Source organism: Prinia subflava, chromosome 3 (genome assembly GCF_021018805.1).
Source record: "Prinia subflava isolate CZ2003 ecotype Zambia chromosome 3, Cam_Psub_1.2, whole genome shotgun sequence".
Lineage (NCBI taxonomy): Eukaryota > Metazoa > Chordata > Aves > Passeriformes > Cisticolidae > Prinia > Prinia subflava.
Window position 1 is genome coordinate 74,447,550 of NC_086249.1, and position 26,555 is coordinate 74,474,104.

General features: G+C 37.7%; 1 protein-coding gene across 2 annotated transcripts; it reads left to right on the forward strand.

Moving 5' to 3' along the window:
* Positions 1-838: 838 nt before the first annotated feature.
* Positions 839-25,324, forward strand: TUBGCP5 (tubulin gamma complex component 5). 2 transcript variants are annotated; one of them, XM_063392501.1, is made up of 24 exons: positions 839-1,269; positions 3,437-3,490; positions 3,579-3,687; positions 5,652-5,748; positions 6,346-6,456; positions 7,012-7,091; positions 7,576-7,711; positions 9,249-9,366; positions 10,759-10,848; positions 11,543-11,636; positions 11,958-12,204; positions 12,321-12,523; positions 13,185-13,300; positions 14,620-14,888; positions 15,747-15,945; positions 17,369-17,557; positions 18,092-18,274; positions 18,525-18,609; positions 18,713-18,833; positions 19,504-19,682; positions 20,424-20,549; positions 21,893-21,981; positions 23,061-23,161; positions 24,285-25,324. In XM_063392501.1, the coding sequence occupies exons 1-24, from the start codon at positions 854-856 to the stop codon at positions 24,329-24,331; spliced, it is 3,459 nt and encodes a 1,152-aa protein (XP_063248571.1). In that variant the 5' UTR covers positions 839-853; the 3' UTR covers positions 24,332-25,324. The 2 variants fall into 2 exon arrangements, with proteins under 2 accessions (XP_063248571.1, XP_063248572.1); XM_063392502.1 differs by lacking the exon at positions 6,346-6,456.
* The last annotated feature ends 1,231 nt before the right edge of the window (positions 25,325-26,555 follow it).

A 26,555-nucleotide genomic window follows, 5' to 3' on the forward strand; every position in this document is an offset into this window, starting at 1 on the left:
ATATCCCTGTTTCCTTTGTGATGGCGTGCTAAAATAGGTGGCTGTCTCACCACACTCCTCTCACCACACAGGGCACAGATGACAAACACATATTCTTGTTGTGCTGCAAAGACTGGAACTTCTCCTCTGAACAGTGATTGCAGGGGTAGCACAGGCATGCTTAAATACATAGGAGTTAAGTGATAAGCACAGTTATGTTGTATAAAGAACACTTGAGGCCTGACTATATAAAATTTTTGTTCAAAAGCCAATCACAGTACTTCAATTATTAATTACTACTGGACCAACCATTGTAATGACTGCAGGCAGTTAGTTAACATATAAGACAACAAATTAGGCTGATGTTTGGCTACATCAACTAAAGAGTAAAAAGAAAAGATTGCTGCTAATGTAATGTGGAAAATGGTTTCCCACTTCGCTCCTGATGTCCCTGCTCAGGACCTGTGTACAGAACATCCACCAGCAGCAGCTTCTCCAGCTGTGCAAAATCCGGGATTCAGTCAGGGAGGAACACGGCTCCTTATTTGGATGAGTAATCATCCTACAAACAGTGTAGTCTTAATCTGCACCAGGGGAGGTTTAGGTTGGGCATTAGGGGGAATTTCTTCACAGAAAGGGTGCTTAGATATTGAAACGGGCAGCCCAGGGATGTGGGGGAGTCACCGTCCTGGAGAAGTATAAGGAAAGGCGGGACGTGGAACTTAGTGCCATGGTCTATGGACATGTTGGTGTGAGGATGGATCTCAGAAGGCTCTTCCTACCTAACTGATTCTGTAATCAATCAGTAATTGCCAGTTACTGATCCCAGATGATTTTGATTTCGGAAGACAGGTGTCATTTCCGTGACAGGGGGATGCTGAAGCAGTGGCGCTGGATCGGCGGTGCCTCTCCCGGCGAGGAAGTGTCCCGCCGCCTCCCTGTGCCCCCTTCCCGCCGGCTCCCTCACGGCCCCGGCCGCCCCCGCGCCGGCGCTGCCGAGTGCCCGCCCCTCCGCGCCGGCAGCGCCCGCCCGGCGCATGCGCCGCCAGGGAAGCCTCGCGAGAGGAGGGGCGGGAGGCTCCGGCGCCGGCGGGGCCGCCCCCGTGTCCCCCTGCCCCGGCACCGGGCCATGGCGGCGCCGCCGGCCTCGCCCGGCCCCCGCGGCCGCTTCGAGCAGGAGCAGGACCGCGCCGTCCGCGCCCTGGTGCGCTGCGTGACCGGCCTGCCCGAGGAGGAGCTGGGCGGAGAGCGCTTCCAGGCGGCGCTCAATTTCGCCTGGTCCAACTTCAGGTCAGCGGGAGCATGGAGGGTCCCGGTGCCTGCCGCGGGGGTGTGGGATGGGGCCGCGGTCCGCCGTGCCCGCCGTGCGCCGTGTGTGGGGAAGCGCCGGGCGCCGTGTGCGAGTCTGCCACAGCATCAATGACTGCTACTCCATCACGTTGGAATCTTGGTCTTACAGGGATTTTCTCCTGTTCTGTTAAAAGGTGCCCTTCAACGTGTTCATTTAGCTGCCCAAAACTGTGTTGGAGGAAGATACATTATGGTTGTATATAAAGAGCAAGTGAGGAGGACTCTGCCAAATTGAGATAAACCTTCTGGCTAAGAGTGCTGCGCTGCTTGTGTGAAAGGTTATCAGTCTGCAGGAAGAGAACGTGTTTGGTGTTGCTTGGGCTCGTCAGAAGCGCGGTCTTTATTAATTTGTAATACACAGAGCCCTTTATACGGCCACCTAAAATGCCCTTACTCAAGTTCCACACGCAGTTTCCAGTTATTGTTCCAGTCTGTTCTGCCAGCTTGAGTTGGACTCGATGATCCTTGTGGGTCCCTTCCAACTCGGAATATTCTGTGAAAGCTGTGAAACTCTTACATGATGTATTTTCAATTACCCGTTCTATACTAACTGCTGCCTCTTTGAAATCGTATGCAGCTAGTAGCTAATCCGTATAAAAGCAATGTTACTTTACATTTTTCGTGCTGATTAAATGCATTTTTGAGGGAGCAGTAGCATAACTCCTTAGTTTCAAGTTTGTGAAACTTGTGATTTTTGGTGATGTTTCTATGCTGTAGTTCTTGGATCCACCTATTTATTTCCATGCAGGACTCCAGTCCTCTTCTATTCATGATGTTCCCAACTTGCCAATAATTTTTTTTTGCATGTATGTTAATCATTAATTAAAACTTCGAGTAACAGGCTGAAGAATTTGCACTAGTAATTTCCCCTGCAGCTTAATTTTTCTTTTCAGGACAGATTCTTTGTTTGATTTTTTAATTGTCTTTTCAGTGTGGTATTTTAAATCTTTCAGTTCTTATACTTCCCACCATTTTGAATTAATGATTTCCCATGTAAGCTAATGTGCTGTCATAAATTACATATATTTTCTTAAACCTAAATGCCACCTACTTAGTCAGTGCTATATTTTATCATGCTCTTATTCCAAATCCTTATACACAATTGAAATCAGACTAACATGTCTGTAGTAAACAAAGTCTTTTTTTCTTTTCTTTAACATGGCCCTATCTTCATCCTGCAGTGCCACTTACTAAAAATCCTTGCTAAACTGCCTTACAGTTTCACTTTCTAGTTCTTTACTTTGGCATTGAGGTGATTTCGTGTTGTCTTTTGAATTTCAGTCTGTTTAGTTGATTGTTGCTCATGATTGGGATTCATTAGTTTTCATTTCTGTCTGTGGTTCTGAGAGTTTTACCACCTTCTGTCACCTGTTGCTGGAAACATTGGTTTGACTTTGAGGGCATATAGAGTGTCTTGACCTTGTGCTCAGTGTTGTCACATCTTATTCCCTGTTTTTTAATCTCTGTATCTGAAGGACCTATTCATAGCTTAATTTAGTCTCCAAAGTCCATTTTACCTTTCACAAGCTCTTGTTTTGTCCCTATACATACATATATACATATATATACACATATATATGTATATATACCTTTGTTGGTGTATCTGTCTTTATTTTTGATCAAGCTCTCTTTTCTCTTAGACATTCTTCCTTATCCTTTATAAAAAGGAGCTTCTTTTGGGTTTTGAGGCCTTCCCATGTGGGTGTTTGTTTTGCCTGTGCCTGTAATGCAGGTCCCAGATAATTCTGTTCATTTGACACCAATGCCTTTGACAGCACAGTTCCTGATCCCCTTGCTCTACTTGACTTAGCAGACAGCATACTTTAATTGCTTCATTTGCTGGTACAGTAGTAATTTTCCATTCAGCTTGGAGTGCTGGTTAGATGTAACCTGCATTTTTCTGTCTTTCAGGCCAATTATATTTAATCTCTCTTGAGCTAAGAGATGCCAAGATTGAATTTTGAATTTTGTTGATGCTTAATGCTGTTGCTGAATTAAGTTGCATTATTAAACTAGTAATGTTGTCATCATATATGTAAATCAGCTTTATTTTCTTCCTTACTTCAGCTTCCTTTTAAACATATTCTAATGCAGATTTCTTACACAGATTCCACCGTTTTCTTGATGTGAACAGCCATAAAGTAGAGAGAACAATAGAAGGGTAAGTTTTATGTCTATGTATTAATAATGCATTGGTTATATATATATATATATTTAAAAAGCCTTCTTGATACTATTTGTATTATTAGAATACATGAAAAATTGGTAATTCATTCTGACCTTGGAAAAGCTGCAAGCTGGAAAAGACTAACAGAAAAATTTCTGAACTTGCCACTCCCAAGTACTGAAGAAACAAAGGTATGTACGTTGCAATTTCCTTGTTCTTTTTTTTCCATCCCTCTTGCATTTACACTGACAATGGGAGCTTCAGTTGTAATGTATTGGAAATTTCAGGTGACTTAGTAGTGGGCTTTGGAGTTGCTGTTCAGATCATGTGTTTCCAGAAATGAAAATGCATTTGTTGTATTCTCAGGGTTTCACTGCATGGAGTTTCATGACTTAAAGAAAACGGTCTCATTGCAGAGCAGGTGTTTTAGGGTCAGCATTGTACAAATGCTGTAGCTGGAGTCTAGGTAAATCTAGATTCCTCTCTGTTCTAAAACAAAGAACTGAGCATTTCTTACTCTTTGCCAATTTTTTACCATAAGTAATCCATCTGGGTGTTTTAACTCCAGTTGGAGTTTTCTTGTTCTGTAGCTTCCACCCTCAGGCTGTGGATGTGTTTCACCACTGATACACACTGTGTCAAATAAATTTAAGGATATGGAGTGGATGAATATGAAAAGTTGTCTCACTTAGTTTTCTTTCCAGTGTGGCAGTGAAATAATGAATTAGATCTTAGAAAGTTCCTGCTGTTGGGAGATTTAAGTTTCTGATTTAGGAGTTGGTGCTCCATATGAGTGTTCTTTATTAGAGCCATGTGTTCTGAGTTGCAGTCTGATTTTACTTCTCATTGAGCTGACTGTGTGTTCTAGGTTCCTTTTAATTTGTGGGGAAAACCCAGGAGCCGTTAATAACTTACACATATTCAGTCACTATGCTGTGGTCTCTAGATTTTTGAAAATGTACCTTTGGTAGTGCTTGTTTTGAGATTTGAATGAAATTAAAAACAACCAAACCAAATGCCCAAGCAAGCACTTAATACTTGAACGTTGCGTGTATCCTGAGATTATTTTTTTCTTTTTAAAAATGCAACTGGTTGTGGCTGGAGGCAGATTAATCTCTCATTTGGGAAGTTAAATGGCATTTAGTTTTTAGGAGTGACACATAAGTGGGAAGAGTAATTTATTATTGGTTTCTGTGGTAAGTGGAACACCACCTCACGTGATTCTGTCAATGTCTACTGGTTTTCTTTGACAAAATCAGTAATGTTGAGTAGGAGCATGTTAGAATCCTTGTATAGTAGGTGAGTATCATGGTGCTATATCAGAAATTTGATTTTTTTTTTTAAATGCAAGTGGAACTTATTCCAAAACAGCTTTGTGTGTTTATGAATGTGTGAAAGTGCGTAAGGATTGAGACAGCAGAATCTTCATGTGTCTCAATTTGAAATGGTTGGCTGAGGATATTTGTAAAGTTACAATGAGGCCAAAGAAAAATCTTTTTATAGTAGGAAATGGTTGTACACTGGTAAAGAGATTTTAGGGAATAGACAATAATACAAATCTCTGGGCCATACCAGTGATGGCATAGTATTCTAACCTGATTGAAGGCCTCTTGTTTCACAACTGCAATATTGGAATCAAAGATTGATCCTTAGTGATTTGTGTAGATTTTCAGGTCTGAGAAGATAATGTGAACATGATATTAAAATATAGTGATTTTAGCTGACTTCATTTTAGCCTCTGTTGAAATAATTGCCATCTGGAAAGTGGAGCTAAGGCCTGGTTTCCTGCAGTCCCATTACCTGTGTCCTTCCAGTTCATCCACCTTTATGTGGCTGTCCATTATCCCTGAGGTCCTGAGGTGACTTCTTGCTTTCACAGCACTTGCAGCTTTTCCATAGTCTCTGATTATGGGCTCAGTAAGAGGCAGCATATGCTGTGGCTGCCTTTGAAGGATTTGTATACTGATTGGCTAATTAACAGGGAGAAGAAAATGGATAACATTCAATATCATGTTGCAGATGTTCGTTTTGTAATTCAGGACTGGGGAATGTGAACTAATGGGGAGCATTCCTGCAGATAATAGGCTGACTTTGTTACTAAGCAAAGTCTTTTAGACCACTTACAGACTTGCTTTTTTTCTAATGTGTTTTAAAGACAGATACACACTATTCCATACTGTCTCTTCTGTTGTGTTTGTCTGATTCGCCATCCAACACCACCTATGTGGAAAAACCAAGAGTCAAAGAAGTGGGTAAGTTTACAAGACGTTTTTATATGGCTAATGAAAGATACAATCTGCACTGCTATCTGATAAGAAGGACATTTTTCCTTTCCATTTTATTATCTCTTTCACTTCACCTTGCTTTATTGGTTGTCTTTATAATTTATACATTTAAAACGGCTTGCAAGTCTTTCCTACTCCTGTTTATGTTGCATCACTTCTTTAAGTTTTCCAGCCACTGAAGTACCTTGGGAACTCTCTTTGATTTGTACCACTATCACAAACAAACGTTCTCCACCTGTTCAGAAGTGCTTACATGTTCAAAGACAGTGGATTTCTATCCTGAGTCTCTGTCTTGCACCTCAATATTAGATCTCTTGAAAAAGTTTTGGTGATATAAATTCCTATGTTTCCTACGTAATCAAGGAAAGGGAAATACATTTGAAGGTTTCCAGAGGGAGATCCCAGCTGCCTGCTTTCTAAAATAGGACTTTTTCACTCAGTGCCTGAAAATGAGGCTTGTGCTTAAGTTTGAGTGGATACCATCCCCCATTTGTTTATAGTGTTGTATCATAGACTGAAAGAAGAACATTTCAGACTAACCTAAAGAAAATCTTGCATCTTAAGATTCCTTTTTGAATGATCTCTGCACATTCCCTCGGCGGTGTTTTGAATGCACTTTCAGCCCATTCCAGGAATGTGAATATGAAGAAGTTATCTCAAACAACACTAATTACAGTTGAGTAAGCTTCACGTTTCAGATCTCATATGTTGTAAATGTGGTTGTTACTTTGAAAGTATCACACATCACATCATGGATATGTGGTGTCTTTTTTGGAAAGTAAGACAGTTTTTTGTTTATGTTGTTTACAGTCTGGGATCCTTGTGCATATTTAAATTATACATTCAGAATGTTTTCATTGAGCTAAATGAGACTTACTCGTCATAATAATTGGTGTGTTGCATTCTTGCATGTTTTTCCAGGGTTGAAGTGTAGGGTAGTGTAATGCAATACAGTTAAATATGCTGATGGCACGCTGTGTTGTGTATTTTGAGTGTATAAGCAATAAAGTTGAGAATTAATAAGGGATATACATGGTTGATACGTCACAATTAATGTCATGTTGAAAGTGCATAACCTTGTTGGTGGAACAGTGGTGTAACCTTAAGTGGAAGGGAATGTCATTTGTTTTAGCTATAGACTATCAAGATAGTTTTAACTTTGGAAGTGTTTTTAGAGGAAAAGAAAGAGTTATGTGATACTCAGTATTTTTGTATTTATATTTCTCTTAGAAAAAGAAGAAGAATTTGATTGGGGAAAGTATTTGATGGAAGGAGAAGAAATTTACTTTGGCCCAGGTGTAGATTCACCAGTAAGTAATTTCTTAAGGTAAAAACCCCAACTGTATAAACTGGTTTGAGGTGTGTTAGAGACCTGATAGAGTTGTCCTAGTCTGTATGCTCTGCATGTTGATGCTTGCAGGATTCCCCAGTACTCTGCTCAATACCGTGAAATAACACAGACCTAAGGAGAATAGCAGTAATACTAATACTTTTGTTTTTCACAATGTTTAGACTTAGTCCTGCAATTAAACTGCCTGCTTCTGCTGACCCCTGCTTCCACCTAATCAGAACTTTCTGCAGTTCTGTGATCTTTTCCAGATCTCTCATTTGCTGGTTATTAATGCTGTGTATAACTTAAATCATTCTCTGTTCGACAGTTATGTAAGTCCTAGTGTCCTGAATTTACTCTATAGCGTAAAAAAGAATAGTTAATGTTTGGCTTGACTAGGAGCTGAGTATAGATGTGCCTGCTATGTTGTACTGAAGTGTTCTGGGGTTTGTTGCACTTCATAGGATTGGTCTGGAGAAAGTGAAGACGAAGAGGACACTCAGCCCTTGAGCAGGGAGGACTCGGGTATTCAAGTAGACAGGACACCTTTAGAAGACCAAGATCCAAATAAGAAGACAGTACCTAATGCTTCCTGGAAAGGTTAGAATAAGCTGTAATTCTTCTGATATGCTAAAATTTAGCAAGGTAATACAGCTTTTTTCTTATTCTTTAGTGAGGTACTGTGTTAAAGATCTATAATTGTAACAGAAGATGCATGTTACTGTTCATTACTGATGTTTTTTTTTTTTTGTACAGTAAAGAAACAATACGAAAAGTTTGATCTGGTTTCTGTTACTGCTAATGGAGAAAAAAATCTGTTAATTCCTGTGGAAATTTACATGGCTATTCCAATACAGAAATGAAAAATTACAGTAAATGTAGCATATAGTTGTATGGATATAATGTAAATTTTTATTATTAAGTATCAGAATGATGAAACAAAATTTATTTTCCAACAGAAATAGTTGTCTCAGTTGCAGGTATGAAACGTTTCTGACAAAAAAAAAGGTTTATTTGGTTAAAGCACTAGTGGCTTTCTCCTGAATAGCTTCGGGAAGTATTACATGTAGCTCTATTCTTTTTCATAAAATATTGTGGGGTACAGTTTACCTGTATAGTATATATTATGTATGCAGTAGCTATCTAACTGGGATTAGGTAAAGTTCCATAGGCAATCACATTTTAGAAAAAACTGTTTGAGGTAATGTACTTAATGTCTAATAAAAAAGGAATGTAGTGATAAAGTTGATGACATTTGGCAGTTTATTTTTTATTAAGTCAGCCTGGTTTTGTATATAGCATTTTGAGAATTGCCTGAGGCAGAAGCACATTTTTTGAGAAAAAATTGGAAACCATGTAAATCTTCAAGCTTATGGAATCATATATCCAGGACTGGAAGGGACCCTCAAGGATCATCAGAGTCCAGCTTCTGGTCCTGCACAGGATCATCCCCAAGAGTCACACACACCATGTGCTTAAGAGTGTTGTCCAAACATTCCTTGAACGCTGTCAGGCTTATTCTGTGACCCCTTCCCTGGGGAGTCTGTTCTAGTGCCCGACCACCCTCTTAAGTGAAGAAATTTTTCCTAATACCCAACCTAAACATCCTCTGTCACAGCTTCAGGCCTGTCACTGGTCACCAGAGAGAAGAGATCAGTGTCTGTTCCTGCACTTCCCCTCATGAGGAAGCTGTGGACCATGGTGAGGTTTCCCCTCAGTCTCCTCCAGGCTGAACAGACCGACTGAGCGCAGCTTCCCCTCTAGGGCTGTCACTGGCTTTGTTGCCCTCCTTTGGGCACTCTCTAAAAGCTCTTTCTTATATTGTGGCACCCAAAACAGCTGACAGTACCCAGGTGAGGCTTCACTAGCAGTGAGCAGAGCTTATTTTTAGGACTTTTGCAATATTTGGGAAATGTGGAATTTGGGAGATGTTAAAATTTCTCTGTAAATTAATTTGTGTACGAATTATGATGTGGTAGTAAAATCCCAGTGCTGTAAAGTGTAAATGGTAATTCATGTGAAAAGATCTGAGATTCTGCAGCTGAATGAATAGGCTTATTAATAACTTCTTCCTGTGTTTTGTAAGCATTTCCTGCATAAATAAAAGCACCTTGCTGCCTATCCTGTGTTTCCACAGTCAGTGAGCCTGATGCCCGCAGCTGGCTGGAGCAGCACGTGGTTCCTCAGTACTGGACAGGAAGGGCTCCTCGCTTTTCGCACAGTTTGCACTTGCATTCCAACCTGGCTGCAGTCTGGTAAGAAAACAATATCACTTACATATTCCTTCCTGGCATACAATGCTAAATATTGGCCTTTTTAAAGCCTCTTTACTGTTGGAAGCACAAAGATACTATAGCTATTACAATTCACTTAAGGACAGAATTAAAGGGATACAAATTAATAAGATGAACAAATGAGCTGCTTTTTCTAGTAATAGATTCTTATCCTTTTACTTAATTTTTATTAAGTTTCTCATGGCAGAGAGAGATGTCTTTTTCATTTTTCAAAGCCACAAGTCTTACTGTTGAATTTTGTTTGGCTTCACCCTTTTGAAGGTGGGTTGTTAGTGGTCCTGGAAGTGAGGAGTCCCCTAATGTTTAAATTTTTAAAATGTTTTGGTGCCTCCTCTTGCAAAGTTAAATGTAAATTTTGTGTGGGTAAGGAACTTGAAACAGTATATTGCCATAATCTGTCCTGGCCTTGGAAAGAAAATGAAAATTAAAAATAAAAGGGAATCTGATTCTTTCCTGCCCCAAATTTTGATGTGTCAGTAATGAAGTTCATTAGATTTGCCCTTGGTTTTCTTAATTTAATGAATTTACTAATCAAGGAGTTATTTTAGTATGAGTGGTTATCTAGCCAGTTATGAACAATTTGCAATGAGTATTAGAAAATGAGTAACATGAATAAAGCAACACTGCTTCTGCTGCAGTGTTGTTAGGAGCTGTATGTTTTACATATATCATATTTGATACATAACTAGTATCACTTAATTTGGACTTTTTATTTTTGAGTGTGATTGCATAACTTTTGCCACTGATATATTAATGAGTAAAAAATACTAAAAATGTAAATAATCATTCTATACTTTGCTAAAATATGAAAAGGTATTCAGGAAGGTTTTACAAAGAATTGCATAAGACAGGATCTTAAGAGAAAATTCTTAGGTGGCTATGAAAGTTTCCACTTCTTAAGTGAACTTTTGAGCTAAAAGTTCGCACATGGGTTAGAGAAATTTTTTAGCTTAGTATTTTTTCTAGAAAGTAATGGCAAATTTTCAAAGCACTGAATGAGAAATAACTGAATAGAAGTAACTGAATAGTTATAAAAAAACCCCAAACTCACAACCTCCCTCCCCCTCCCACCCCTAAAATAGTGGAAATTCAGTACTTCAGGCGTTTGCTACTTAATTACTTGTCTTGCTGTGTAAGATGAGATGATATTTGAGTGTTTTCCACAGGATCTTGCTTAACAACATGAAAATAAACTGTGGTTTTTTTATATACTTAAAATGTCCCCATGAGCATTGAATCTGCTTAGATGTGAGCAGAACAACTGGACCTAAAGATTATTGCTTCATTCTTACTTTCAGGTGATTCAGCTGTTATTTCAGCCATTAAATTGTTTTAATTTCCTTTTTTACTAAGGGACCACCATTTGTACACCAGTGATCCTTTGTACGTGCCAGAAGAGAGGACACTGGTCACGGAAACTCAGGTTATACGAGAAACTCTTTGGTGAGTGCAGCATCACAAAGTTTGCATTTTAAATTTTAGTATTTCTCTTAAGGAAATGAAAGAAAGATGCCTGAAGATGGAATTATTACAGAGCTTTTAATTTACACTGTTTCTGACAGTAAAGATGCTGCATATGTGTGTTAACCATTCACCTTTGAGGCACTTGAACAGGTTGCCCAGAGAAGTTGTGCATGCCCCATCCCTGCCAGATTGGGTGGAGCTCTGAGCAGCCTAATCTGATGAGAGGGAGTCACTTCATAGCCTGTAGGCTGGAACTAGATGATCTTTATGGTCCCTTCCATTCTGTGATTCACGAAGAAGAAAGTAGCTTACTATTCTTTTTTGCATTGATTATTCAAGTCTAATTGTTAAAGAGAACCAGTTTGTTCTTATCTTGTCCCTATAGATTTACGAAACAATGTCCAGTTTTAGAAAGCAGGCTGAGTCATCCTATGCTAGAAATTATCTTAACTGTAAAGAAACTTTAGGAAATATTTACTTCATGCCAGTGTTTAATTGTTCTTGTTCTGGCAACAACTTACAGTACCAATAGCATTGTACTTGATCTGTGGTCTCCTGTTACTGAAAGAAAATAAACTTCTAGGCAAGGGAGAGCTAGTTCTTTTATTATTTATATATAATTATAAGTCCATTAAAAGGGAAAATTACTACTCTTTTTGTTTTTTTTTTCAAGGCTACTTTCAGGAGTGAAAAAGCTTTTTATATTTCAGCTGAATGATGGAAAAGTGACTGTGCGGAATGATATTATTGTAACTCATTTAACCCATGTAAGTTGTTTCTGAATCTCAGAGGAATATGTCATTAGAAAGATGTGATTTGTGGGAATAGGAAATTAAACTTCTTGTGGAAATTTCTAAGTTGTTCTACATATTTCTACAATTGTGTTTTGTCTAAGTAAGAGCATCTGGCTTAATAAAACTGAATGGGCTGTTCCTGTATCTGAGAATGTGATGAAGCAATAGCAATTACAGAATTTTATAGTATTTTAGTTCATAAAAGTAATATTGCAATTCAATTTTTAGACTTTATGAAATAGAGTTTTTGTTAGATGATTCTTAAAGTTTGTTTTTTTGTGGTTTTTTTTTTAGAATTGCCTGAGATCTGTATTGGAGCAGATAGCAGCTTATGGTCAAGTTGTGTTTAGACTACAGAAGTTCATTGATGAAGTGATGGGACACAGCCCAGAAGGCATAGTCCATGGAACAGTTTCTACTCCAAAGAAGACTACTGAAGCCCCTTTTAGAACCTACCAAGCTTTCATGTGGGCTTTGTATAAATATTTCATTAGCTTTAAAGAAGAACTTACTGAAATTGAAAAATGCATAATCAACAAAGGTACATTGCAAGGGAAGTTTTACATGAGGGGGACACACAAGTAATTAGCAGTGACAAAATTTGCTTTTCTGTTGGATTTTATTTTATGCATCTTGGGTTTTTTTTTTTATTTCCAGATAAAACAGTCACACTTTCAATAGTAATAGATAAATTGTCTCCCAGACTGGCACAGCTGAAGGTACTTCACAAGGTATTCAGCACAGGAGTAGCAGAAGTGCCACCTGACACTAGAAATGTTGTACGAGCATCTCATCTGCTTAATACTCTCTACAAAGCTATTCTCGAATATGACAGTGTTGGAGAGGCATCTGAGCAAACGGTAGGGAAAAAATTCCTGCCTTAATTGAACAGCACACTAGAACTAACTATATTAGTTACTAGATTTAGTAACTAATGCATTGTTGGTTTTTGACATGAGTTCACTCAACCTGGATGAAGATAGCTTTATGGGAGGATTAAGAGCAGTGTTTTTGAGGATCCATGGGGAGGACTGTGGAAAATCAGAGGCCAGGAAGCTGTTTGGAAAGAGGGAACTTTGAAAGATCTTTCCCTCCTCTCTTTCTACAACTGCATAATTCAGTTAATGCTGAGATGTAGGGGTTTGGATTTTTACAGAAACTTGATTATACTATTGAAAATGTAGATGATGTCATTATATCCTTTTGTTTTCCTGGTTTTGATGTTATGAAACTACAGAGTGTTTTATGACTATCCCTTACTGTTGCAGACATGTTAGAGTGAAAAAGTGCTGTTTGGATCTTTGACAGTAGTAACAAGGGGAACCATGAACAATACAGGCTTCCATTAAAAAAAAAAAACTGTAATTTTTAGTTTAACATTTTGTCTTTGAAGTCCTTAAGTGTGTTTATGTATATGTTACAAACTGATTGCACAGTTAAGAGGTTAGACTTTACCATATTGTTTCAATGCTTGATATAAAAACATTCAGCCAGTTTTTTTCTTTTTTCCTTTAAATTCAGGTATCCCTTTTGTTCTCTCTCTGGGTTGAAACTGTGAGGCCATACTTACAGACAGTGGATGAGTGGATAGTCCATGGTAATTTGTTTGATCCTGCAAAGGAATTTATTATTCAGAGGTAGGGATGCTTGATACTAGACACACATAATGCTATGCAAGTAAACCTGTTGTAGAACCTAGAGTAAAGGGTAACAGTAAAAGTAGATTTCACATTCATTGTTTTGCTTATTCATCATACTTTTATAACTTGTCTCAAACTTCCCATTAGGGAAATTACATAGATATGGATCTCTATCACATATTGTTCTAGAGTAGAAATCAATTATTTTGGGTTTTTTCCATCTATAGTAAATAATGGGCAGACTGACTCTTGAGTGTACTGACTTTTTTTAAAAGCAATTAACCATTTTCAAACCCAAGACATTTGCAAAAATTACAAAATCTACTTTTAAATTCTTCTGCTAATCTTAAGTTGTTATGAATCAAATGCTGTTTGGAGCTGAAATACTCATTGCTTCTGACTTGTAGGTAGAGTTAATACGGTGTCTTGAATCACATGCACATACTCCAAACGTTACTTGAGCTGTTAATTTTTTGTTCTGTTGCTATGCTACATTTTGTTGGTCCCTTTTTTTGACAGCTTGGAATGGAAAGTGAATATAGAAATTAAAGTTCTGGCTTGTAATTACAAATCCATTTTTCCGTGTCTGCCATGCCAAACTTAATTGAACCTGTGTCTGTTAACACGTGTTGAGGTGAGCATGGAGTATGGCAACAGCTCTAGTAGTACTACTATAATAATTCCTTAGTAGCACAGATCCTTAGCATCCTTATGTCCCTTATGTCCTGTTTTTGTGGTTCTGTAATTGTGTTTTCAGCGCTACCAACAGGGCTGATCTCAACTTATATTTGTGCTTCATTTTAAGTGCATAATTTTAATTATCTAATTTAGATTTTTGCATCTGACTTCAAAGACCAAACTGTGCTGTGTATCTGATGTAAACAACAAAAAAAGTAAACTACAGATTGAGTTTCACCTACTCTAGAATTTTTCAGCTTTCCTAGTAGTAGTTACTTCAGTTTGAGATTTTAAATAAGTTTGCAAGTCAGTCACTCATCATTTTGACAATAAGGATGCATGCCACTGTGAATAGTTAGCATCCTGGACAAATTTAATTATAATTGCTCTATTTGACTTGCTGTTGGGGTTTATTTGGTTGTACAGTTGTTTTATCTCCCATGAGCTAATTGTTTATCCTTTTCCGAGTGTCTAGATAGTTTGCATATGGGGATGAGCTAATTTTATACGGTTTTGAAAATGCTTCATGACTCTTCTAAGAGAAAGGCAAAGCATAGAACGAAGAGGATACATATTCTCTAGTAATGAAGTTTCCTTTTAGAAAGGAAAATACTCAAGAGCTTTTTATTTCTTTGCAGAAACAAAAATGTTCCAGTTAATCACAGAGATTTTTGGTATGCCACCTACACATTATATAGTGTGTCAGAAAAGACAGAGAATGAAGAGAAGATGAGTGATAATGCCAGTGCCAGTTCTGGCAGTGATCAGGCCCCTTCAAGCAGACAGCACACAATGGTTTCTTTTTTGAAACCTGTGCTGAAGCAAATTATCATGGCTGGAAAATCCATGCAGCTGTTGAAGAACCTTCAATGCAAGGACGGTTCTCCACAGCAGGCTGCATCAAGAGGTGAGATCTCAGTTTGTACACCATTGTGCCTTAGGCTAACAGTATGGATGTTTTTTTGGTAATGGGATTCCTCTTGCTTTACAATAATATAAAACTCTGTTGAATGCCAGTATTGTGTTTGGCAACTTCAGGTCTGATGGAAAACACTGTTCCAATGCAAACAAGTGAAAAGAGCAAAGAGAATAAAGTTTAGAGTTCTGTGTTGTTTTATTGCTCAAAATTTTTCTCAAACTTCTCTTTGTGTGCTTACAAAATAATTTTTTTGGAGACAAAACCAGCTTGTATGTTCTAATAGTAAAACTGGTGTTTTTTTATAAATAACTGTTTTCCATTGCACAGTGGCTGAGTAATCAGAGATAGGATGACAATTTTTTTTTAAAGCTTACTCATAAATAGATCAGAGATGTTTGGATATCTAGGATATTCATCTTGAGTGATTGTAACTAATGTTGGGTTTGGGTGTGTTTTTTTCTTTTTTTTTTAAGGAAACAAAATGCTTTTTTTCATTTGACTGCTTATTAATGTTTAAAAGTAGAGATAGTTAAATTATTTTGGAGACTCACTTCAGTAAATACTGAAAGGTTATCAGGTGCTAAAACTTAATTGCCTTTGCACCTGAAGTAGGAAGTTCTTCAACAATCTCAAAAGTATATTTCAGATACCCATTCTGCAGTGCATTTGAACATATGCCTGACATTAGGCATTGGGCTAGTCCTATAAATTTAAATATGTATTTGAGGGTATTCTGTTTTCTGAGTAGTGGTCTAAATGTAGTATTTAAAAAGCTAGCTTATGAATGTTGGACTGTGGAGTTCTTTCAGTTCAGACGATGTTTTCTCCATGTGTTGCCCAACTCAGATGCTGAACGCAAGAGTTTATATACGCTGTTCTTGGAATCCGTGCAGTCGCGCCTGCGGCACGGGGAGGAGTCTGTTCCAGACATTATTACAGAACAGCAGGCCACAAAGCAGAGCCTCATAAAGATGCAGTCTATAGCAGAAAGACACTTGGAACTGGATGATGTCCATGACCCACTGCTGGCTATTAATTTTGCCAGGTAAATGAATGATCTTCCTGCTGGGTTGTTAAGAGCGATATTGAGCCTAGTGACATTTGGTAGATCACGTTTTCATTGCTGCTGCTGCCACTGAAAACAACGAGTTCAGAATAAAGATGAGCACCAACAATCGGGACAGAAGCTGAATAGACACTCCACTTGTGCATGGTTAAAGAAAAACAAAATCAGTGGAGAATGTGCTGCTTGCAGTTGGTAGCATAGAAAGTTGGAGTAGTCTTTATCATAGCAGGCTTTTAGCAAGTAAGTGGCTTAATAGTGAATGCCATTGTAAAATCTGAACTTTTCAATGAGTTTGCTTGGTTTTTGTACACAGTGTCCCTGATTTGCAGCAGGTATATTCTTAGAAGAATGTGGCTTCAGTTTTGCTGTGCTTAAAGCATTTAACTGTAGAAGCCTTCCAAAATTCATGTTACTTGCATAAAAACTCTTCATTCTTTATAGTGAGGGAAGTCCTATAGAGAATATAAACATCATAGAAAATAGCAGGAAAGATAAACTCTGAAAATCTTATTCTGTGATGACAAATAGGAGAATAGCTATTTATGTTTTTTCTAAATACCAGTGATGTATTTACATGTTTTAAAACTGACAGCAAAAAAAGGAGGAATTTGTTTTAAAAAAATCATAGATAGGACTTTGTTTCCCTTGTTTATTGGGACTATTCTAGTTGTCAGAATTGTCACATTAATTCAATAGCCAGCTCACTCAGTCTATCCAGCCAATAGCTGCTATGAGCAGGACTCCCTCTTAGAGTGGTTACAACTGGCTACTGTCTTTTTACAAATTATTACAATAATTTGATGCTTTTCTGTGTAAAAACAATTAAACTTATCAAATGTAGACCACATTCTCTTCCCATCATATAATATTACAGCTAATATGTAGGGACCCCATAATTAAGATGCCTCAAATCATTTCTCCTTGTGTTTGGTTGATTTTTTCTGGTGGTTTTTGGTTGGTTGGTTGGTTTTTTTGTGTGTTTCATGGTTATTGGTTGAATTGTTACTTTGTTTCTTTAATTTTATTTTTCTTTCCTGGGAAGCTCATCTGAGTGCTGTATATGCACAATGTAGTTCTAAAAGTTCCTATCAAAGTGGGTTTGTTTAGTAAGCTGTATAATATTTGAACTTGATGTTTTTCAGAAGTATGCTTTAAGCAGTTATGTGATTGTAGAATGCTGTCCTCTGTGACACTCTTATGTCTGATGATACACAAAGAGTATGATGGATCACTTTATAGGCTGGATACATGCTCTGCTTATAATCAGCTTTTATTAGCCCTGCACCATATATTTCAGAGCAGAGGACCCAAATTTGATTAAAATCTTTGAAGGTATGACATTGTTTTATACCTTGTATGAATAATGAGCCTCCTTCCCTAAGTATCTTATTTTATTTTGAAGATTGTATTTGGAACAGAGTGACTTTCATGAGAAATTTACTGGTGGAGATGTCTGTGTGGATAGATCCTCAGAATCTGTGACCTGCCAGACTTTCGAACTGACACTGAGGTCTTGTCTTTATCCTCACATAGACAAGCAATACTTGGAATGCTGTGGTAATTTGATGCAAACTTTAAAGAAGGATTATAGGTAAGAAAGTAGATTTCTTTTTCCTTACCTTTGTTTTTTTGTTACCAGTGGTATATCATCACTAAAAGAAGCAATTCTGTGTTGTGTTTCTACTCCAGTTTGATAAACTGCTATAAAGTCATTAAGGAGAAAAGGGGGATCTGACATGATAGACTCTTGAGTGAAAACATGGTCTAGCTTGAATCAACAGCAAAGCTGTCATTTGTCATCAGTGCATGTTTGGTGGGGATATTATCTCAAACAATATTTCTTAGTAGTGTTGTCATTTTAGGGAGAGGACAGGATTTCCTAACTATGCTGTTTCTGAGAATCACCTAGCCTTTAGGATAGCTTCCAGTGACGTTAGTGGAACTGTTAAAGCTTACAGGGAAAAATGCCTTGGTTAAACAAAGGATTTGCTGTAGACTTTGTTATGTTTGTATTCAATGCTGAGTTTTGTGAAGAGTTTTGAAGATTTTTGTTTCTGTAACAGTTGTGTTTTACATTCACTTGTATGATGAGACTCAGGAAATGTTACGTGTTTCTCCTGTTCAGGCTTGTAGAATATTTGCAGGCAATGAGAAATTTTTTCCTACTTGAAGCTGGAGATACCATGTATGACTTCTATACAACAATCTTTGACAAAATTAGAGAAAAGGAAACTTGGCAGAATGTTGCTTTCTTAAATGTTCACCTGCAAGAAGCAGTTGGACAACGCTATCCAGAGGACAGTGCAAGGTAAAGTGCAAAACATGCTGTAGTTATGTTTCTTTCACACTTAGCTGTATTAATGTACTTAACTTGCATAGCACAATAATAATCATTGTGTACTCGTTAAAATTATGTGTTCTAATGAAGTTTTGAGTTGTTCTCTTTCCTATCCAAGTCCTCTAGATTAAATTGGACAGTGGTTAGTAGTGAGAAATAGAAACGAACTACTTATTTAAAACAGATTCTCACCAATTACATCACTTGTTTCCTTGCATAGGTTGTCAATATCATTTGAAAGTGTTGATACAGCAAAGAAGAAACTCCCTGTCCACACCTTAGATGGTTTGACATTGAGTTACAAGGTAGTGAGTTAAAATGGCTGCAGTTCTTACTCTAGAACAGATTTAAAATGTTGTGTTAAAGTGACTTATATATTCTGTCTTTATTATCCTCTTCTCCTCCTAGGTTCCTTGGCCTGTGGATATAGTTATAAGCTTAGAATGCCAAAAAATTTACAATCAAGTTTTTCTGCTCTTACTGCAAATAAAGTGGGCCAAGTATAGTCTAGATGTTCTACGATTTGATGGTAAGACACTTCTTCAATGAAAAATACTCTGTTTTGTGGTCTAAGGATTTGATTAAACTTCTGCTTTCTGCAGCAAGTAGTCTAAACTTGTTAGAATTTTGATTCATACTATAAAATGATAATCTCTATTAGTGTTGCAAAATATGTGTATTAAGCTGGGCGTGTTTTTCACTTCATTTCAGCCTCAGGGTCAGTTCTATTTATGCATTCTCTTTGTCTCTTTGATTCAAGAGAATCTGGAAACTTGTTACTTCATTCTACAGACTTTGGTGTTGAAGGAACGTTTGTCTACCACACCCTAATGTTTATATATAGTCTTTTTATGAGTAATACCTTGCAGACAAGTTAAGAAAACAAGATGAAAAAAAACCTCTATTTGCGATTGAAACACTAATCTGTTGGGGGATTATAGGAAGAGATTTTTTAGTATTTCCTTTAGCAAGTTCATGTTTATACTCTTCCTGTCCCACGTGAAGTGGATCTAGACTTCATGTCTTAGAAAAACAAATTAGCAAGTTGATGGGTTCGTCTATATTTTGAACATAAGCTAAGTAATTATCTTCCTAAAAGTGTGTAGCTTTTTAATGTTTAAACTTTAGCAGCATGACTTTTTGGCTAAATCTTTTCCCAAAAAGAGCAACACTTGCTTTTTTTTTTTTGTCTGTTTAAGAACTAGTCTCTGCTGCAGAAAACTCACAGGTTAAGGAAGGAACTTCATTAGAACAAGGAACACTTCCTGTATTTGGACCACAAAAAGAAAGTATAAAACAACAAATACATCGCATGTTCCTATTAAGAGTGAAACTTATGCATTTTGTCAACAGCCTGCACAACTACATCATGACTAGGGTTTGTCTTATATCACAATTTTGTTTATATTAGGAGCTTGGAGATGTTAATTGTATAATTGGAGATGTTATTCATTTCCCTTTAAAATCTAACCCCCTCTCTCCCAAATAATAAGCAAAATATAAATAAAATGTCCTTTCTGCACATGTTTCAGTTTCAGCTTGGCCATTTAAAATCAGTAATTCTAAAAATGCTTTAGAAGTTCAATATGCATGTGTTTGATCTTTGGGTATTACTGATTCTTTTGTCTCTTTCTCAGTGCTAGATGACTTAAGCACAGTGATGTCTAAAGAGGTTTCTGTAAGCTGTAACTTAAGAGCTATTATACTTATAAAAGTGTTACATGAGATATTTTAGTTAGATGGATTCTTCTCAAAAATCTCTAGTACAGAGTATACATGACTCTCAGAATACAAAGGCAATGCCTGTAGATGCATATCTGCTCTATTGCCTTTTTTGCTTTTAATAAAATTAGTATATGCTCCAGTTCAGCCTCTCTGGGGATAGTTGTTGTGCCCTTCTGTAGTGGCAATATATCTATTTATGTGAGGAATGTTGCTATGTAGTTATGAGAAGAGCTTGAAATTTTGCCTACTGATGGTTATTTGGAGGCTAATCTTAAAATTTGAGAGGGAAGAGCAAATGAATTATGCAATTTCAGGCTCTTTAAAAATATATTAGAGAGAGTAATAATCACTTGTGTGCAGCATTGAATTTAATAACTTTGATCTTCTTTTTAAGATTCTCCACAGTACAGGCTTGGAGTTTCAGCATCAGGTAGAAGAAGCCAAAGATTTAGATCAATTGATAAAGATTCATTACAGATATCTATCTACAATTCATGATCGCTGCTTACTGAGAGAAAAGGTAGGTAAAAAATTAGTATTGAGTTATCAGGACAAGAAAGTAGTTTTGTACTAATTATGTTGTTTTGCAGCATACATACTAAGCAGTATATAAGTACTCTTGAGGAAGTGGTAGCTTTTCACACTGAGATCCAGTTTCCCTTGCTATTCTCAGCTCAGTTTATCAAGGAAAGAGGATAAAATTAAATTCTTTGTATTGGGTACTGTTGGAGTCCAGGATATTCCTCTGGCCGCCCTGGAGGATTTGAAGACTGTACAGGAGGGTTTGGAGACCGTACAGGGGGGTCTGGGATCTGTACGGGGGGTCAGTTAGACCCACACAGATCCCAGGAGGACACTGACTCTGATTGCTGTCCATGGGAGTGAACACTCACATGCAGGAAGAATCACAAATCCTAAGAATTTAAAATAAGTAGTGGATGGTTTATTATAGAATATAAATATAGAAATTAGGATTCTTAATATATGGGGCTGAAGAGGCAAGATGGAGGAATTGGGGAGTGGCCCCTGTCTTCCTTGTTCTTGCTCTCGTCCCCCATCTTGTGCTGAGTTGGGTTTTAGAGGTTGGCTTAGAGTAGAACTGACAAGTTAGTATAGGTAGTAGGTATTGGTAAAATTTTGTAAATAAAAAATACATCTCGGACAGTGGTTGGGTCAAGGGTACCGTACATAAGGTGCGGGGCTCTCTGATCTGCCCCAGTCCAGCCGCGTGTCCTGCTCTGCTGGGGATGCCTTGCAAAGCTGGACAAGAACTGATAGATAATTAAGAATAAACAGCTTGATAACACGAACTGCTGGACTCAACTTGTCGTCTCTGGCTTCGGTGTGAAACACCCATGGCGAAGAGAAGACTGAAAACCTTATTACCTCTGGGAACAGCAACCCAGGGGAAACTCCCAGGGAACAGCAACCTTGGGGGAACCCTTATTACCTTGGGGGCCAGCAACCCCAAGGAGAATCTCAGAGAAACAGCAACCCTGAGAGGGTACTGCATGACTTGTTTGTTTTTAGAAGATGGGAGGTTTTGAACTAACGGAGGCTCCTTAATGTTAGGAAGATTAATACATAGTGTTATGGTAGGAAATGGAGGTACCTGGATAGCTTTGTAACCTTTTATCCCATGTACTGTCTGTGCTAAGTCCACATCCAAGTAGCCAGCTGGGAAATGAATTGGAGCACAAATACAAACATCTTCACTTTGGAAGAATCACATTGTGCTTAGGTGATTGTTTTTACAGGTCAGATTAAATGGCATGTGAAACCTTTGTGTTGCAGTGTAATAATGAAAATTGTTATGCTTAACAATGAATTTCTGACTTACTCTCTGTGTTTTCATTATTCTAGGTGAGCTTTGTGAAGGAAGCTATAATGAAAGTGTTAAATTTAGTACTGATGTTTGCAGACCGTTGGCAAGCTGGTTTAGGGGCTTGGAAGTAAGTACACATACCTGAAATTCTACATGGTCATAATTTTGCAGCTCTGAGTATGATTTTGTGCCTAGAACTGCACCTCCAGGTGAGGCTGCACCAACACTGAATAGAGTGGGACAGTCACCTCCTTTGTCCATCTGGCTGTGCTGTGTTTGATGCACCCAGGATGGGGTTTGCTCTCCTGGCTGCCTGGGCGTCCTCCCTGCTTGCTTCTGTTGAGTTCTTGTTGACCAGCACCCCCAGATCCCTTTTTGCAGCCACTCCTTTCCCCATTTATACTTGCTGCTTGAAGGATAAATGTTACTGGACAAGCCTCCAAGGCTTTGTCAAACACTCAGAAGTTGATGTATGGTCCTGAAGCCTGCTGGTGTGGACCAGCTTACTTCATATTTTTCAGGGCTAATTTTCTTTGGCACAGATGCTACCTAAAACTTAGATCCCACTCTCCCGTGACATTAGAAAGTTGCTGGTTTTGGAGTGTTTTTCTCATTCAGAGTGTGAGAAATAATTTGTGAATGCTGTTGATAAAGACTGAAACTCAGGACTTGTGGTTGCATGGAAAAAGTCATAGCTGGTGTCATCTGTATCTTCTTGGGAAAAAGGAAAGAAGTGACTGTTTGAGCTATGTCTTCTCCCTTGACTGATGAGTGCTAGCTGACAGAGTCCAAAGTGGAGTTCGAGATTGCCAGATAGTAAAGCAGTGTGGGTGTCTGTGTTTTACTGGCCATGTGGGTCCCCAAGGACCTCTAAAGCAGTAAGGAGCAGGAAAGGCTCTCTTGCTTACAAACCTATGTAGGAATGATAGGTGTCAGTTAGAATCACACAGCTCCTCCAAGTCACTGCAGAGATTTCTAAAACAATGAGGAAATTATTAATGCCCCTTTGATGGTGCTCAGATGCTCCTGTCAAAATTGCCTTTGTTTTTTGAGCTAGCATATGCAGGCATAATTGAAGCATTGTAAGTTCAAGCCAGAATTCTATGTAAAGAGTACTTCTGTCATTTAGTGTGAAGTTTCAGTCATATTTTGAAGATAACATAGGGGCTGGTCTATTAAGCATTCCTTTGTTTAACTATTTTGTAGGATGGAATCTATAGAGAAGATGGAATCTGATTTTAAAAACTGCCACATGTTTCTTGTAACTGTTCTCAACAAAGCTGTTTGTCGAGGCTCTTTTCCACATTGTAAGTACATAAGGCTTTTCACATACCTGCACTTAACACAAGTTTGCTAGGGATGTGTTTATGTTTTAATCTGTTATAATGTTTATTGGCACATGTTAAATACTGTCATTTTGTGAGTTATGCACAGACTTATCTCCTACTGAGTTATGCACAGACTTATCTCTTACTAAGTTCAAGTCATTTTTTTTTTTAGAGTACTTGTGCCAAGCTTTTCCGTGACAGCTATCTTCAGTTTATCTGTTTACTTCATGAGGGGAAGGTGTGTAGCCAAGCAAGTGACAAGCAGTTTTCTAAATTAATGAAGCTAAGTTCTGGGGCCATAGAAGAGCATTTTTTGTTGGTATTGGGAATGACAGCTGTGATATATCTTGAGCAGATAAGATTTTAGTGTTATGGTGCCTAAGCTGCAACTGCACTGGGGTCTTGGCTCTGCCCATCTGTTGGAATTTACTTCCTTGGCAGTAGAAACAGCAGAGGATGACATATCTATGCTTCTGCTTACAGCCTGGTGTGAACTTAAATTGTTAATCAGTGCCAGTTTGAGTTAGGGGGCAACTGCTCCGTGAGGTTGTGGGCATCAGGGTTAGCTGGGACACAGATGGGTGTCCTCACAGGTTTCTACACCATCTGTAGATGTGCCTAGGGGATGTGACTTAGTGGTGGACTGGGCGGTCTTAGGTTAATGTTTGGACTTGATTATTTTAAAGGTCTTTCCCAACTTAAAAACATGTGCCTAAAGCAGGTGATATCTGCTGTCACTGCTGCTCACATCTACAAGAGCTTGTCTGCAGAACCATCCGTGAGAATGGCTTGCTGGATATAAACCTCTACAACTTTTTTTTTTTTTTTTTTTGTGTACAACAGTATTTCAAACAAAGGAGCCAATTTCTTACCGCTTGTTACCATGTGAAATAACTAAGGGTAGCTGATGTGAATGTGGTGAAATATTATGTAAGCTGACAGAGACTCACAAAATGTCTTACTGTTTGAAGTCCCAAAGTATTACTATTTAAAAAGTAAACTGCTATCTTCCTGTTAAAGGACAGAATTAAATATTGCAATAAATGTTTGCAGAGTACTGCAAATGCAAATATTAATTACGTTTTTATGGTTTGTTTCACAGTGGAATCTTTAGCTTTGTCACTGATGGCTGGCATGGAACAAAGTTAACACCCACTTTCACTGAATTAAGGAAGAACTGATAGCAGGATATATGTTGAAATTCCTGTGTTAAAGAACTGTAAGCATTTTGCACTCCAGTTTAAAATGTGTATAGTTAAATGATGCTGGTGTTTTGGAGCTGTGTAAAATATTTTAAAATGTAAATAATGTACAGGTAAGTGTGTTGGTTGTGGCAGTGTGTGTATATGCTTCAACATCAAACAACATGTATAGTGTAAAATTCATTCCATGTAAACATAATGAAAATACATGAAATGTATTTCATGCCAAAAAAAGGAAATTTTTTATTTAATTATGAGTAATTGATGGTTTACTTTTTCCATTAATTTTTCAGCTGTGAATAGGTCACAGGGTAGTGTGGAGTGGTGTGACACAAATCTTGGTGTTTAGAAGGTTGGTTGAAATAATTTCTGGCCTTTTTTTCCTTTGCAAAAAGGCTAAGAAACATTCATCTTCTTTGCTTAATGGTTCTTAAGAAATCTTTAAGAAGATTGTTACAAGAAGCTGATGTTAAAAATACAATATTAATTTATCAAAATGGATTATAGCAGAACATAAAACACCAGTATTTTTTATGTTAAATGTTCAAATGCTTACTAATTTTAGTGGTAACTCTGGTCAGTTTAAGTCGGATCAAGATGACAGTGTGTAATGTATTAGTTTTAATGATTGGATTGTTGAGATGTTTCAAAGGTGGTCAGATATGACTTGATCTTTATCCTTCTTCAAAGGCTTTTGCAAGCAAACTTGTACATGTAATAGCTAACCTCCTGTAAAGCAGTAGATTGTGATACAGAAGGGTACATTTCTGGACAAGTAAATGTGGAACTTCGTCTGCATGGGATGACTTGCCCTGTCTCCTCCCCATTAAAGTTTCTCTGGAATTCTGGCCTGAGTACACCTGCATTAAAAAAGATAAAATCAATCACAGCTATTTACATAATGATTTTTTTGAATAAATAAAAAATTTGATAATTAGAATTTCACTGTTGTGTCTGTTTCTGCTGAAATTCAGTCAGTAACTTAAAATTTTAGAGGTGTGTCTTAAAGGTAAATGTATACTGCTACTGAGACTATGTGGCTCATTATAAAACTTTTTTTTCAGCTGTAAACTAATAATTACTTTATATGAAAGTAAATATTTGTGTTTGTGTTTGAATGGGAGATCTCAAGGTTCTTCCAAGTTATAGCTATGAAATGTTTTGATGAAAAGAAATCTTTATTTTTTTTTTCAAGTATAACACTGAGAAAGTTTCTGCTGCCCTGTAACATGTTCCTTTTTGTTTGACTGAGTGGAGGTTTTGCTTTAGAGAACAGTATGTTGTTATTATCCTTTGCTGCCACATGACACACTTTACCAAGTGGGGTTTTTGTGTGGTAGGTGGACACCTATTAACAAAAGTAATTTGTACATCTAGTTGACCATGACTGGTTCTCATTTAAGATTCCAGATTATTTATTTATTTGTTGCTAGCAGAAACAGTGCATTGTTTAGTAACTTTCTTACTCAGAGTAAAATTGAGTAGCATACTAAGAGTTTTAAATGACGTACTTGTACTGGGAAGTTCAGCACTTCTGTGCACTGGTTTGTTACTTTTTGAGTATGTCTTGTACTCCATGCTTTTGAACTATCTAACGTGGTTGCTTTATTTCTCCTTTCTATACAATGATTACCTTCAGTGAAATTCCTACTTTTCATAACCTTACCTTGGATAATATCAGCTAGATATGGGAGAAAAAGTCATTCAATCCTTCATGTTTTTGAAACAATAATTCCTAGTAAATCCCTTTGCCAATTTTACTTGTTTTATGTGAAAAACTCTGTGCAAATGAAAGATTTTGCTGTTTCACCCCATTTCCTGCTTAGGAATTACTATTGCATTCTGCAGAGAGACTTCAATGTGCCTTGTAGACAAGTGATGCCTGCACGCTGTTTGTTCAGCCAGCTTCCAAGATTTGCTCATCTCTCATCACAAAAGCACAGTGGAAAGTCCAGCTCTGGAAACGTTTACTGATTCTAGTCATGGACGTCCTCAGTATTTCACTTTTTGTGTGCCAGTAGTACTTGGCTGACAAATTCCCTTCAGTGAGTCTCTCTTTACGGCATTCCTTTTTCTTCAGAGCCACACGTAAAAACCCAAGTCTTGTCTTCTAGGGTGCATGCCCTGTGATGCCACCAGGACCTTTCCATCAGTCCCCTGGCAGTTGTTAA